The 15,716-nt window shown below is 39.8% G+C and overlaps 1 protein-coding gene across 1 annotated transcript in view; it reads left to right on the forward strand.

Moving 5' to 3' along the window:
• mybpc1 (myosin binding protein C1) overlaps positions 1-15,716 on the forward strand; it is a 30,559-nt gene that overhangs the window by 8,702 nt on the left and 6,141 nt on the right. Inside the window, exons 5-24 of the mRNA XM_059325575.1 lie at positions 347-394; positions 3,022-3,063; positions 3,589-3,624; positions 4,412-4,522; positions 5,081-5,229; positions 5,318-5,435; positions 5,521-5,572; positions 6,182-6,238; positions 9,115-9,281; positions 9,379-9,511; positions 11,410-11,534; positions 11,669-11,774; positions 12,655-12,821; positions 12,929-13,094; positions 13,168-13,274; positions 13,386-13,522; positions 13,910-14,069; positions 14,162-14,266; positions 14,351-14,539; positions 15,127-15,261. Of these exons, the coding sequence (XP_059181558.1) occupies positions 347-394; positions 3,022-3,063; positions 3,589-3,624; positions 4,412-4,522; positions 5,081-5,229; positions 5,318-5,435; positions 5,521-5,572; positions 6,182-6,238; positions 9,115-9,281; positions 9,379-9,511; positions 11,410-11,534; positions 11,669-11,774; positions 12,655-12,821; positions 12,929-13,094; positions 13,168-13,274; positions 13,386-13,522; positions 13,910-14,069; positions 14,162-14,266; positions 14,351-14,539; positions 15,127-15,261 (2,310 nt within the window). The remainder of the gene's footprint in view (positions 1-346; positions 395-3,021; positions 3,064-3,588; positions 3,625-4,411; positions 4,523-5,080; positions 5,230-5,317; positions 5,436-5,520; positions 5,573-6,181; positions 6,239-9,114; positions 9,282-9,378; positions 9,512-11,409; positions 11,535-11,668; positions 11,775-12,654; positions 12,822-12,928; positions 13,095-13,167; positions 13,275-13,385; positions 13,523-13,909; positions 14,070-14,161; positions 14,267-14,350; positions 14,540-15,126; positions 15,262-15,716) is intronic.

The raw sequence follows: 15,716 nt of genomic DNA on the forward strand, positions 1-15,716 counted from the left end.
TTTGCAAATTTGAGTTGCACCTGCTGCTTAAAGGTTGATGTTTTATGATACACCTGTGTGTGTTTTCTGTGCGTCACGGTGCTATAGAGCTTGTGCTTTTGTGTCGGCGGCTTGTGAAGCTTCGTGATCCCACACTGTTTTTTCTTAGACTCAACAGTTAGTTTACGGTCAAATCATCGGTTCCACTCCTCCTGTCCAAGAGATGCATGTTCCATTCAAAGTCTTATCTCGCATGTGATGGATTGGCCTTGTTGGCCTGGCAGCCTTGTGTCTTGTTGGCCTGCCAGTGATGGGCTTGGAGGTTTGTGATAGGTGGGTCTATTTGTCAATGAAACCTTTATTGCAGATGATGATGCTGCTGCAGCCACTACCTCGTCTCCAACACCCCAAGCAGGTTGGTACCTATAACAATCCTTACTACTTCCTAATTCCTATGTAACTCAGCCGTTACACATTAATGCAGAATCTTTAGGCAACTGGACAAGATTGTGGTATCACAAGCGTTCTGGTTTCTATTTGTAGTCTGTTTGTAGTCCGAGTAGCATCAGCCAATCATGTTTGAGCAGGTTTTGGTTGCATGCTCGTGAAAAGTCAGTGTGGAGAGCAAAAGAAGCGGATTGCATCGGCCGAAATGCAATCTTAGAACCCATTGATTATAGTCTGATGACAATATTTCAGCCACACAGAAACCCTGAAGACTTAATCGCCATCAGACTGATTGTCAGTGGGTTCCCATTACGTCATGAGGACTATTTCGAGAAGAGCACTTAAGTTGCATCACAAGTTACCATCTATATTGTGCCAATCTAAGAATAGAAAAATTAAGCGTTTAATTCATTGAGCAATTTTGTTTTCCGTTGTGTAATGAGAATTTCAGCTTCACAGGTACATGGTTAATGTTCTAGTAAAAACAAAAAGGCACTGGCTCTGCTCCACAGCTGGAATGGTAGGCCTGTATATTTTTTCCTATGGAGTTTCATGTCAAACCTCATATATTCGGATGTATGTCCATGCATTGACATACATAATGTAACAATCACACATAGTAAATGTGTGAATTTTTTATGCAACAATAATCCTACAAGCACATCAACCTTTATACTCAAATAAAGGTATGGATGTGAAAATAGTATTTCACATGTATATATTATCCATACAAAATAAATACATGGCTGCTAAATGTGTATATGCATATTAATACATATGCACATATATTGTTAAATATAATGTTTAAAATGTAGCCATCTACTAAAAGGGAATGCTGCTCAATCTCAACCTTTGAATGTGTTTTTTATGACAATGGGCAGTTTAGTGTTATTGAACATTGAATAACTGATTTCTTGCTGTTGTGAGAGAATAGCTCATGCTAACAAGAAGCTAACGTTACATTTCAAACCTTTCTGGGCATTCCCTTTTATATTGATACACTATTTATTTGGCCTTTGTAAAATACTCAAACCTTTGGGAAATTCACTTACTTGCTGTCTTGATATCAATATTTATTTCTTCTCTGTCCATCAGAAACTAGCTAGCTTAGTGACGTACATATTTACATTTTGTTTCAGCAGTGGTGCTGCTGTGTCCGTGGCCATGAGCAGTGTTGGGTGTCCAAAAAGTCGCTAGAAGTCACTAAATGACGTCATCGCCTAGTTTTCATAATTTGCCATTTGCAATTACATTTGTAATTTGCAATTTGTAATGGACGCTGTAGGAGAGAGGAATAATCTTGTAGGGAAGACAAAAAGTAAGTAAAAAACCGGCCTCGGACCGGCTAAAGTGACTCAAAAGAGACACTGACTGTAAACCAGCCAGCCGCGACTTCGCGCATTTGCGATTTGCAGTCTGGACGCTAAGGGTTTAACACCCCCTGTGACGGCAAATGGGAGAGACTGCTGCGGGAGGACTCGTTCTTACTCCTCTTAACGAGCGATGGGTCGGAAAAGTCTCTAAATCTAGCAACAACGTCGCTAAGTTGGTAACACTGCCACTCACTGCCCTAAGGAGCTACACCGTCATGTTGACGTTACGTTATGCTACCTGCGCTACTCGCTATATACACCATGTATCAGCTTGAACGTTACCTTTTACGTTGATGTCCTAAGAGGTCCGACAGGATTTGATGCGCTTGTTGATGACCACAAACAAGTAAAAAATAATGTTGTGTGTTGTTTTGCTCACACAGTGCGAGTAGAAATCATTAGTGGCACATTGATATTAATGATCATGTGAAATTTCAGCAGCGGCGCACGTAATATATATATATATATATATATATATATATATATATATATATATATATATATATATATTATATATAAATCCTCAAAGCCTTTTGTCTTGTAAAACCAAAACCTACTTAAAAGTAGAAGTTGTTTGGAGGGTTCACACCTCCACCAAAGTTACGTCCATCTTGCAATGTTAACGGAAGTGAAAAAATAATTTCTATATCCTCCTTGTGATTCTGGTCCAATCCAAAACTAAATGGGTTCTAGCTTGGCCCTTCTGCTAGGTTTCATGAAGATCGGGCCTGTAGTTTTTCAGTAATCCTGCAAAACAAACCAACGAAAGTAAAACATAACTGCTTTGGCAGAGGTAAAAAAACAAACAAAAACAAACATTCTAACTCCAATTAGCAACAAACTAACTTGACTCCAATCTCCAAATGTAGTCACTTCTGTCTCCAAGATAGCAACAGCCAAACAGCAAGATAGCAACAGCCAAATTGCCAAAAAAACGGTCCACAAACCAATGGGTGACGTCATGGTGCCACATCCACTTCTTTTAAAGAGGCTGCGTTTAATTTATGGATTTACTGGAGAAAAGGCTTCAAGGAGAAGGGATACATGATTAATTGGCTTAACTTCAAAATGAAAGTCAAGCTCACAAAAGCTTCCCTGAGCTTTTTAATGTAAACCATCCAGCAGCTGGTCAAACCTACACTGATAGACACAATATGTTTCAAACTGAAAGTAGTTGAGTTTATCCTTATTAATTCCAATGATAACTGTGCTTTTTCCGCAGAGGATGCCAATTCACTCAAGAAACTCTCAATTGAGCTGCCTAGTAAGATCCCTCTGTTAAATCCTCCCATCACGTTAGTACCAGTGAAACCAGTAGCCTAGACCAGAACCACCCACTGTCTGAACGTAGGAAACATGTTGGAGACATGTTTGTTTTTACATATTTCTGTGTGTTGGAAGTTAGTTTTTCTCAATACAATTTTTCCTTGCTAATATATTAACAGACACCTCTTAATACAAATAATTGTTCTTTATGTTTCTAGACTTTTGGGGTGTTACATGATCATGCTACTGTACACATAAATTGCCATTTATGTGAATACATTTGGAATTCTGATCACAATAGTCAGGTCTAGGTTTTGTAATCAGCGATCAATCAATATTCAAGATATGGCTTGAAAGCAAAACAAAGAGCAGGGCATGTAATCAGTCCTTTGATTCAGAATTCCTTGGGTCAGTGCTTGCAAATCTTTAACTGCTTGTTGGTTTTAAGTGTGTGCTTGCTTCAGTGGACTTTACAGTACTATTCTTTACAATATGCTGTAAATTTCTCTCTGTCTTTGTTTAGATGATAGCGTCCCAGCCATGGGGAGAAAAGACTCAGGTAATAAAGTGGTAGCCAAAAAAAGACTCTAATGTTCATTTCTTCATACACTCCAAGGGGGAATTTAGACCGGTATCAAGAAGAATATTGGGACTCAACCAATTTCCTGTTTTCAGTCATATCTGGTCCAATGGAGCCTTACTAGCTTAATCCAACTTTAGCTGTCTCAACGAGACGTTGTGCTAAATGAAAAAGATTGTTTTCCTAACACGTCATTGGTCCAACTCCTTCTGTCCTCCAGAGCTGCAGGTAGGAAATGATGTGGCATTCGGAAAATGGAATCTTTTTCATTTGCTTTAGGATAAAGGATTATAAAAATAGCAGGTATAGATAATTTTGTCAGTGATAAACTTGTATAAAAAGTGGAGTCAGGCCCAGGATACCAGCTACATGACAACAGTGTGATTAATGAGAATTCAGAGCTCCTGTTAGAAAGAAGACTGGAGCATCAGGAACATGTGTCATTTACATATTCTTTTACATTTTGCTGAGTGTCCCTTACATGTGGTCTATTAGACAGCATTTCTGTGTTTCACATTGTCTGCTTCATGCTTTCCATGTTGCAAAGGGCTTATATTCTGCTGCTGTATGAGGTGGGATGGCTGGAAGAGAGAAAATGTGTCCGTCTGTCTGTCTGTCTGTACAAATATTCTCCGGTAAAGACTAAAACTTTCAGATCAAAAGTGAAAGGTGGGTGTATGAATTCCTCAACTGTAATGCTATGTTTCTCCTTGCACAATGGCAGTAGAGAGCCCTTTGTCATGCTGTGTTTCTCCTGAATGAGCAGTGTGGTCTCTGGGCGAGGGCCAGGCCCCCGAGGATCTGGACAAGCCCATCGACACGCCTCCACTGTCCACCCTGCTGATAGAGAGTCCCCAGAGCGCCTCGGTCTCTGTGGGTGAGTCTCAGTACAACCAGAGCTCCAGGTGGTAAAACATGGACATTCTGGATCAGATAGAGACATTCTGGATCAGATAGAGACATCCTGGATCAGATAGAACCATTCTGGATCAGATATAGACATTCTGGATCAGATAGAGACATTCTGGATCAGATAGAACCATTCTGGATCAGATATAGACATTCTGGATCAGATAGAACCATTCTGGATCAGATAGAGACATTCTGGATCAGATAGAACCATTCTGGATCAGATATAGACATTCTGGATCACATATAGACATTCTGGGTATGCTTTCTGTCCAAGAGTTAGATGGAATGACCATTTTTTATGGACAAGAATGAGGGTGCTATCGATGTTCTTGTCTGTCTCAAATGTTGAACTAGAAATCTTCAAAAGTGGCAGCAGACTCAACAATCTAAACTAATGTGACAATACAGAGGTTTTATGAGAGCATAGTTTCATTAAATGACCTAACATTGTTACAGTAATGGTTGACTGATTGGACGGTCATCTACCTTTCCTCTGTCATCACTTTATCCATTCTGTCTAAAGGTGGAGACATCACATTTGTTGCCAAGGTGGAGTGCAAAGATCTCCTCCGCAAACCCACGATCAAGTGGTTTAAAGGGAAATGGATGGATTTGGCCAGCAAGACAGGAAAGCACTTACAGCTGAAAGAGACCTTTGATCGATTGACTAAGGTATCTTATGACCTGTCCAAGCTCCGACATGAGCACCACCTCATAGTCGGTGCTGTTAAACCATGTTTTATATATCACTCCCTGGCAGATTCACACATTTGAGATGCACATCATCAAGGCCAAAGATAACTATGCTGGAAACTACAGGTGCGAAGTCACCTACAAGGACAAGTTTGACAGCTGTTCCTTTGACTTGGAAGTTAAAGGTTTGTTAAAGCATCAAAGTGCATTACATTAATTATAAAATATCAACAGAAATGCAGACTAGCATGTGTTGTTACTGTCTTACAGAAGCTGAGCAGGGCTCACAGAATATTGATATTCGATCAGCTTTCAAAAGAAGGTAACGAAATAACTGTCAACAGTAACCATAATGAATTCAGTATTTCCTTTTTGCACTTCAACTGAACAAACCAAGGTATTTATTTCAGATAATAGGATTAATACTAATAAATGCTCCTGGGAAGTGAAGAAAAGAACAAGATGAACATTTCACCTTCTAGTCATTTTATTGTACGACGTTTAAGTGTGACCAGATGGTTGTAATGATGTCATTAACCTTTCTCAAAGGTAATTGCAAATCAACCAACCGACTCAATGTGTATTTAAAGGCCAACTCTTGCATTTTAAATCTCCCTCCAAACAATGTGTCTGGAAAGCAATGCAAAGCATCCCCGTTTCAAAATGTTGTTGCTCAGTAAAGTTGCTTCAACATTGCAGAAACACTTTGTGGGACCGCTCTCGAAGTGTCTTACACAAAACACCTTGTTTCAAGCTTTTATCCAGAAAAGACAAAAAAGTGGTTTTGTGTGATCGTGTGTTAGCTCGAGGCTAACGCACTGATTGACGTCAGAGCCGCTGCTTTGTGTTGCTCTTTTAGCATTGTTTTCTAGTGCCTGTAACTGTTTCAACTCTGATTAAATCTTCATTAATCTCTCCTTGTTAACAACAGCAGTGAAGGACAAGAAGATGCAGGAGAGCTTGACTTTAGTGGTCTCCTTAAACATAGGTGAGAATCACATCTCCACCCGAGTGGATTCTGTCCTTTCAGTACTTTGAAGCACTTTTCTGGATGTGCTTCTTTCTCTTCTTTCAAATATTTTATAAATTTGTATTAGGCTACTGTATGAGTGGCACAGACATTTCTACAGATGAATGCTATACCAGAGGTTTTCAATGTTTCAAACTGTGGGCCACCCTCACACAAAACTGAGACAACTGCACAACACCTCCCAAAATATTGATGGCGCTGCAGGAGAAAAGTTAATCTTGATGGACCAGAAATGGTTCACCATTAAATCCATTGTTTTTATGGTATGGTGTGCTTATAATGCACTCCTCTTAGGTGCCGCATGTACATTTTTTAGACGAAAATAGAAAATTTTAAGTCACATTTGGCTCAGGCAATCAATCAAAACAAGCAAAAAGACGCTCTACCATGTCTGCTTTGATGCCGGTAGATGTAAAAAAAAGGTTGATATGAGCGCTATTTAATTATGATGAACTATACTTTATACTTCACACCATGTGAAAACAGGGTGTTTTTTTAGGAAGACTCCCCTGTAGCGATGCATCTTAGTGTGATCGACCCATAAGGGCCATAATGAGAGTCCCATTTTTGTTATTTTTAGTCTATATTTGTTTATTGGGTCCTGATGGATGTATAGACAACTATCACTGGATCCAATTAATACAGAAGAAAACTTGATAATGTGATGATTCTTATGCAAGTTGGGGAGTTTTAAAATAGCATTTTTTTCTTCTAAGTGGGTTTATGGAGGTTGATTTACATGCAGGACAGAAAGTCTGAGTCAGCCTGAATCTATCTGTGTCGTCTGATTGGATGGAGTTATGGCGGTGAAGGGGAGTGAGTTTTGGGAGGTGCCCCTCACAGTTTGAAAGCCTCTGGTTTACCAAAGCTACTGTGGTGGCTCAAAATAAGTACCAGGATGCATATTTCAGATGATACAATGCAACGTTTAAGTACAAATAGTCCTAGGCAGTGACAATGCTCACTGGAGAAATTATACATTTATTTTGGGCTTGTCTCTTCTTCTCCCCTACATATTCAGAAATCAAAGGTTAGTAGAGAGAAAATCATAGGTTTTAAAACGATTAGACCTTACTGCGGGTGAGTACTGTAATCCTGTAGCGTCCCCAGCATGACCTGTAGCTCTAGGGATTGGACGAGCAAGAGTGTTGGCCTACTGTAGTACGGTAACACTTCATTTGAAGCAGCATTCCTGACGCTCTGTCAGCAATCAGTAATGATGGAAATGGGCCTTGCCTCATTAAAAAACCAGAGGCGGCAGCTCTTCATGGAGCCATGAAGTCCACCACCTTTATGAAGCAGAGTGCACCATTTTGGATCATTGATGATGTGCTAGTGGGCCACGGAGCAATGATGCTGTAAAATAGTGTTATCTCTACATTGTCGTTTTATTTCAACTTAGAAATATAAGGCAAATTCCACCATGTTTATTTCAGCTTTCTTCATAATTGCCTGAAAATAAACAGATGAGAAATCCAAACAGAATGGAATAATACCTGATGCTATTCACCTCACCAATCTTTCCGACATTTGGGAAAATGTCTCAGAAAGAAAGGGCTGTCTGAATGTTCTTTATGTAAACTAATGGATACACTGATGTCCAGGGATGTGTTTATTAACATAACTAATCTAACATCTCCGCTATCGTTGTCTAACAATGTTGGAGCATCTCTGAAGTGATCACTCAAACCAACAGCTAACAAAGGGATGGGCCACTTCATGGAGCAATATGACATGTTAAAGTCTTGGTTGCAGGTTTCTCCTGAATCCCTGCATGCTGCATATCATGTTGTATTACACAAAAAAAGCATTTCAACACGTTGAATGACAGGGCTTCTTTCTCACATAATGGAAACAGAAACTCTGCTTTATTGATATGCATCTGCTCTTGTGTGTTAATATAATCCTATTACACTGACAAAACCCTTGTTTCATTTCCCACATTTACTTTTAAACCTCCAAACTCAAATTTTCTCCATACTTCAGCTCCCTTTCAATGTTTCCCCCTTCATCCCTCACATGTGCTAGAAACCTTAAAAAGCTATTTTACAATCATTGTTGTGTATTAGTGGGTCAGTTGTATGGTTTGGAGGACATGTTTACAGGTTTAGAGGATAGATTTGTCTTTAATGTTCCCTGTAGAACTCTTTCTCCTTTTTGGTCTTTCCTCCTTTTCATCAAAATCTAACTAGACTATATATACGAGACAGTGAGTTACTTTTTGAGTTTTACGCCATGGCTTTATCTTGAACACCTCGAATTAAATCCTGGTTCATGCAGACACAATTAACCCTCAATAACTACATCAGAGAACACCTCTGTGTGTTTGTGTTCCAGTTAACATTTGCCTCCAGAGCTCATATCAACATACAGATAGACAGCTCACCATGCCCATCCCTTTGTGTGACATGTCCAGAGGAACAAAAGTCGGATATGCAAAACCAAAATGGCAGGTCAGGAACCGAGGAAAACATTCACTTGGTAAAACAAGCAGTGATTGCAAAGCTTGAGTGACACTTGTAATACGTCAAAGAAAGAAGAAGGGCACTTCTCTACCAAGGCGATGCTCTAGTTTCCAATGTTAATCTGATCCCCGTGATTCGGATCTGCTCCAAAATGTTTCGGGTTCTTCGTTGGCCCATTCTACAACCTTCCACCAAATTTCATGAATATTGGGCCTGTAGTTTTTCTGTAATGCTGACAGACAAACAAAGGGACCAACCCAAAACCATTTCCTCCTCCTCGGTGGAGGAAATGAGAAGTTCCTCAGGACACGTTGCAAACTGCAGCCTCTGAGTCCCGTCCTCACATGGTTCCTGTATCGGCTCCACCAGGGAGCCCAAGCAGCAGGACGACACTCCGGAGGTCGACGTGTGGGAGATCCTGAAGAACGCCCGACCAGACCAGTATGAGAAAATAGCCTTCATGTACGGCATCACAGACCTGAGGGGTCTGCTGCGCAGGATGAAGAAGATCCCAAAAGAGGAGAAGAAAAGCGAAGGTGAGTCGTCGTTTTTCCAGATTTTGGATGAGTTGCGTTGGCAGAAAGGGACTTTCCGTTTGGCGGCTACTTGATCTTTATTCTCGTCTTTTCAAAGCTTTTGCAAAGAAACTGGAACCGGCGTACCAGGTGGACAAAGGTGGGAAGATCCGGCTGGTGGTGGACCTGGCCGACCCCACCGTCGACCTGAAGTGGTACAAGAACGGGCAGGAGATCCGACCTTCTCCCAAGTACGTCTGTCCTCTTCAGTCCATCTTCTGTCTTCTACCATCAACACGGCACGAATCAAACGCATGTTTTCAGAAATGCCTTATATTTGTGGCATCGTCCTATTTTTTATTTTTTATTTGAATGCTTTCCGGATATTATGTGTTTTCACATAATGTTGTGTCACCACTTAAAAGCACAATGGTTCACATGAACACACGACACAGAACTATTCAGTTTTTGTCCTCATTTACTTAAGCTTAAAAACATGCAATGTGCCAGTTAAACCTACATTTATACAAATACTCCAATAGAAATATATACAAACCTGATAGTGGCTTAATAAGACATCAACAGTTCTACAGTGAACCATTGCTAGTGAACAAATAACCATCTCTCGACTCTAATGTGGCTCTAATCATCCTCAAAACACACATATGACCTCCATTATGAATCCACAGAGCTACATTTGGGTGTAAACGAGTGTATGATGTCAACTGTTGTAGTTAATTGCTATTAACTACTGTATATGTCCTCCTCTGTACAGGAAAAGGGTGGTACCTCCTTCACAGGTCTTTAACCAAGTCTGGCTTTGGAACACATTTAAAAAGATACTAAATCAAATCATACATTGATTAAAATTAAGATTGTGTACTCTAGCAAGTGACTGTAACAACAACAATCCTATGATTATGATTTAGTTTTTCAAATCTACTACTTGAAATAAATAAAAGTCAATATATATAGAAGTTAGATGAAAGAGAAATATCAATATAGGTCACATTTATCAGTTAATTAATGCCTACCATATCTTTTTAAAATACAATTTTAGGTACGTTTAATGGCATATTCATTAATTTATCATTTATTTTGGCTTCCAACCTCCATATAATAACTTACTTATACTATTCCCAACTTTTATAAATAATGTTATAAATCACTTTTAAAGGGAATATATATATATTTTTCTCTCTCTTTTTAATAAACTCTACTTATTAATTCAGTGTTAACAGCTCTTTTCTGTCTCCAAGCGACCCAAAATGATCTTATGCAGGTTTAATACCCAACCAATCAAACATAATAAAATATCTTTCTGCCTTCATTAAACATGCCTAATCTTATGTCTTAAAAATACTAATATTAAAAATAATATTTCATAAGAGGGCAGTGTATCACTCCTTGCTGATAAGGCTAAAAGCTGAGAGACAATGATTCTGCTACTAGAAAGAGTTTGTTTACATAATTCTAGAATAGATTTTAGTATTACAGATGTGTTAACTGGATCAAATTGATGCCGAAACTTAAATTATAATTAACGTAAATTAAATTAATGTAAATGATCTGTAGTCTGTCCAAAGCCGAGGGAAGTTAAAGCCATCTGGGAGGTTATTACTGTTTTCTGGTTGAGTTTCTGCAGGACTTCCTTCTCAGAAGACTTCACTCTATAAACAAACACTCTCTTCTCTCTGTTGACACGATTAGCCACCTACATAAACCCGTCCAGGCATGATGTCTCTGTTTCTGTCTATGTGTCTATCTGTGTGTCGTGTCATGACGCTCTTTCCTGTCTGCCATTATCACTTCCTGTGCTCCGGCCCATTCTGGCTCTACTGCCGACCTTAAGTCAAAGGAAGTAAGTCCATACGTTCAGTCGATTCTCTCTTCTCGTGTCAGTGTTCTGGTGTGATTCTGTCTCTGTCACCTTTCTGTTTGTTAAGTGCACCTGATGCATGTCAGTAGAATAATGATGTAACATTGTGTATTTTCTCAACACAGCTGTAAAAATAGGATTTTAAACCAAGCCGACATGTTTAATGTAGTTAAAATCCTGTAATAAAAACCCACCCATATCTGAATATTGGCTGGTATTTTGATTCATCAGAAAGCTGATCAGTGATGTGACTAATGGACTTTCTCTCAGGTATATTTTTGAGCATAAGGGAACACAAAGGATTATGGTCATCAACAACTGCGGCATGAATGATGACGCAGCGTATTCTGTAGCCGCAGGAGACGAGAAATGCGCCACAGAGCTGTTTGTCAAAGGTATCTCCATTGGCTGTTCATATTTTTAACTGAACAAAGAACTTTATATGACAGATGATCTGTGTGTGCCAGAGAGAGACAGTTTATTTATTTATATATTTACTTTTTGTTTATTTCCCTCCCTTGTCCTGTAGAGCTGCCGGTTAAGATCGTTAAAGGCATCGAGGCGGTGAAGACGACAGTGAACGAGAGGATCGAGCTGGAGTGCGAGGTGACGGAGGAAGGAGCTCAAGTCAAATGGTGAGATTTAAAGAGTCAATCATATCAAACTCACAGCAGAGCAAACCATACTGCTTCATGGCAGAATGAAAAACGAGGTTGGTCAGAATAAAGAACTGGCTCATGGAAATGTTTAATGTAAGTTCAGCAAACTGGTGTTGAATGACAAGCAGTGCTAACTCTTTGAACTCTTTGTGACTTTAAAAAAACTTTAGTTCCACAATGCCACCAGATGTGTTGGGCTCTATTTAAGCCATTATAATGCATGGAGCATTAGGGCATTGGGGCGTCCAACTCCACTTTGGCTAGTTAGTTTATTTCCTAAGATGCTTCTTGAAAATAAATGCGTAGAAAAAAGGTTAAATTAATGGCACTATTTAATATGTACACTTCCAGCTAATTACTGAGCTTCAGTTGACTGTAGTTTAAAAATATATAATTTGTCTACAGGCAACATCCAGTACTGTGCAAAAGTCTTGAAAATATGCTAATGCTAAAATAAGAATGCTTTCAAAAATAGAAATGTTAATAATTGTTTTTTCTCAATTAACAAAATGGAAAGTGAGTGAAGAGAAGAAAAATTTAAATCAAAACAATACTTGGTGTGACCACTCTTTGCACAGTACTGTATATGAGGAATAACCTTTTCTGATAATAAATTAATTATGAATCAATATTTACTTGGGTTTAAATGGAGAAGATCTTTCAAGGAAATCCTTCTGGAAAAAGAAGTTCTTCATTTTCAAATGTTCATTCAATTATTGGGAAATAATGAACCCACAAGTTCTCTTTAAAGTAGTTTAAAGTAACAAGGTAACACTGTTATTATAAAAACAAGACGCTCACATCTATGTTTATCTGCTTTATCTCTGATATTAACTTAAATGTCTTCCTCTTTCAGGATGAAGAACGGTGTGGAGGTTCCTACAGGAGTGCGCTCCAGATACCGAGTTAAGGTTGAAGGCACCAAACACTTCCTGGTGATTGATGACGCGTCCAGAGAGGACACGGGGACGTACTCCATCATGGCCAGCGGAGGAACATCTGAGGCTCACGTACAAGTCGACTGTATGGAGCCTTTTCCATCATTTCTGTTCATTTGTATGCTTGTCAAATGTATCTGTATTTATAATGTGCTCTATCCTGTTTTGCACCATTCCCATATGTTTAATCAGTGAAACCACTAAAGATTTACCAGGACCTGCAGGATATGACCGTGATGCTGGGTCAGCCCATCAAGATGCACTGTGAGATTTATCCCGGAAACGTTCCTGGTCGCTGGTACAGGAACGGACAGCTCATCCAGCCCAATGATCGCATCAACATCCTACACAGGAATAAGTATGTCATTCCCTTTAAACTTTCATCAAAACCAAATCCACAGAAAGGCCACTCATGTCATTTTGGTTTCCAGGAACCATCGTCTTGAAATAGCGGCCGGCTCCCTTCACGATGCAGGAGACTACACGTTTGTACCGGAGGGATATTCACAGAGCCTCTCTGCCAAAATTCACATCATCGGTATGCAATATAGGCTATCCTGGACAATTTTATTATATAAAATTATATGAAATTGTAAGGCAAAAAACCCACCTTTAACCTATTTCTATGGTGTGATTTAATTCTCTATAGACCCACCGAGGGTGCACTTGGAGAGCTTGAACTTCCCCGACAACACGGTGACAATAGTGGCGGGAAACAAACTTCGCTTGGAGATCCCCATCAGTGGAGAACCAGCTCCCAGGGTGGTGTGGATGAAGGGAGAAAGGGTGAGCTTCAATCTTTTTAGTCTTAAACTCTTAAAAAAGCATGAGGCTTGCTCTTATTTTCTTTAGTATTTAGTTAACAAATCCCAAGAAAGGACCAAAACCAAAGAACTAGAGAATATGTTGTCTCTGCCACTCAATGCTTCCTACTGAATATATTATTATATATATTTAATAACTAGCCACAAACATGTACTTTCGTTTTAAAAACCAAGTAATTTCCCAAAAACAGCTGGACACTGTAGGTTTTGTCAAATGTTACTCAAAAACAGAGGCAAGCAGCGTGTTTGTTGGGGACTATTTTCTGCTACAGATAAACATTTGGTGCTCCATTGAGTATTTCCATGTAAAGTGTAATTTCACTTTATTATTTTGTCTCTTCTGTCTCAGGTGATTCTTGAGTCAGGCCATCGTGTCCATGCTGAAACTTATGTCGACCAGACAAGTCTGACAATTGACGTGACAGAGCGGGAGGACTCAGGCAACTACAAGATAGTCCTGCAGAATGAGGCTGGCGAAGCAACTGCCAGCATAAAAATCAAGGTTGTAGGTAAGTGATCTAAAACATTTAAATCAGAAGACCATGTGAAGAAGAGCCAGTTTATTTCTAGAATCGTCAACATGGTGTTGTGTCGTCTGCAGACATCCCAGACCCTCCAGAGGCTCCATTGGTTCCAGTGGTTGGGGGTGATTGGTGCTCTATGACATGGGAACCACCAAAATATGATGGAGGTTCACCAATATTAGGTAAACACAGCATGATACTTATTATCACAGGTTAAAGTTATGTGTTGGCGGGTATATAACAAGTTCTCTGGCTGTTCTCTAAAGGCTACTTCATCGAGAGGAAAAAGAAACAGAGCTCCAGGTGGATGAGACTGAACTTTGACCTGATCAAAGAAACAGCCTTTGAACCCAAGAAGATGATTGAAGGAGTGCCATATGAAGTGCGTATCTTTGCAGTCAATGCCATCGGTGTTTCCAAGCCCAGTGAACCATCCAAAGCCTTTACTCCCCTCGGTGAGTAGCCGAATGTCTCCATGAAAATCCACTTAGCAGTCTAAACACTGGCCTTTGAGCTGTTACTGCCAATAATCTGTCCAGGAAAGTATTACACAAGGCTTCAGTTTATCTAACAACCGTTTCATGATAATGGAGGAAATTTCAAAGACTGGACCGATGAAAGTGCATGTGTGATCTGCCCTTGGTACCCCGACGACGCAGCTGTTGCTCCCCATAGCCCACCATCCCAAGCATTCTGACTGTGACCTCCACTGGACACGCAGCAGCTTTAGAGGATATTAAATATGTCTTTATAATGGCTGCCAAATCATCTGCGGATTAGAGGTTTAGGAGATCAGGTCTGTCAGAGGGTTCAATAGGAGTTAAATGTGATTCAGAATACAAGAATAGATGGAACCAGCAGGGACTAATGAGATCTGACAAGCAGATTGATAGCATACCAGAGAGAGAGAGGCGCCTTGCTCGCGTCTTCCTGACTTGCCAAAATGGATATTTTCCGTTCTAGTTCATACTCATTGTTCAAAAACAAATATGGAATGGTGGCAATGACTCTTGTGATCTCTAAAACCTTAATCTTCTCTCAGCTGTGACCAGTGAGCCCACCATGCTGGTTGTGGACGATGTCACCGACACCACGGTGACGGTAAAGTGGCGCCCTCCTGAAACCATCGGAGCTGCCGGTCTGGACGGATACTTAGTGGAGTACTGCATAGAAGGAAGTAAGACTACCTCAAACCTTCTAAAGGCCCTGACATACTGTTTGAGTTTGGGACTGTTTGAAACAAAAGATAATAATTATGATCCCAGTTATTGGTCCATTACACTGTGATAGACGCCCCCCCACAGACGATTTAGAGCTTTTTGCACTAAACCCACGCATTGCCTGAGTAGAAACCATTTGAGAAATTGGCAACCAATTCATCATCTAAATATTATTACAGTCAATACCAGAACCAGAAATACCAGAACTGCTTCTGTTAATGCTGCATGTGCGTTGAGCATAACATTTTGGACTTATTGGTGAAAAGTTACTTGTTGACTTACTGTCAACAAAACAAATGTGCAATTGTATTAAACTAACAAAGGACCAGATGGACCTGAACAAAAAAACAAAAAGGAACTTTGGGAAGTTTTGGGGAGTATCTCAGCATCTTTGAGCTGGATGAAAAATTAT

The sequence above is a fragment of the Centropristis striata genome, chromosome 22, assembly GCF_030273125.1.
Source record: "Centropristis striata isolate RG_2023a ecotype Rhode Island chromosome 22, C.striata_1.0, whole genome shotgun sequence".
Taxonomy (NCBI): domain Eukaryota; kingdom Metazoa; phylum Chordata; class Actinopteri; order Perciformes; family Serranidae; genus Centropristis; species Centropristis striata.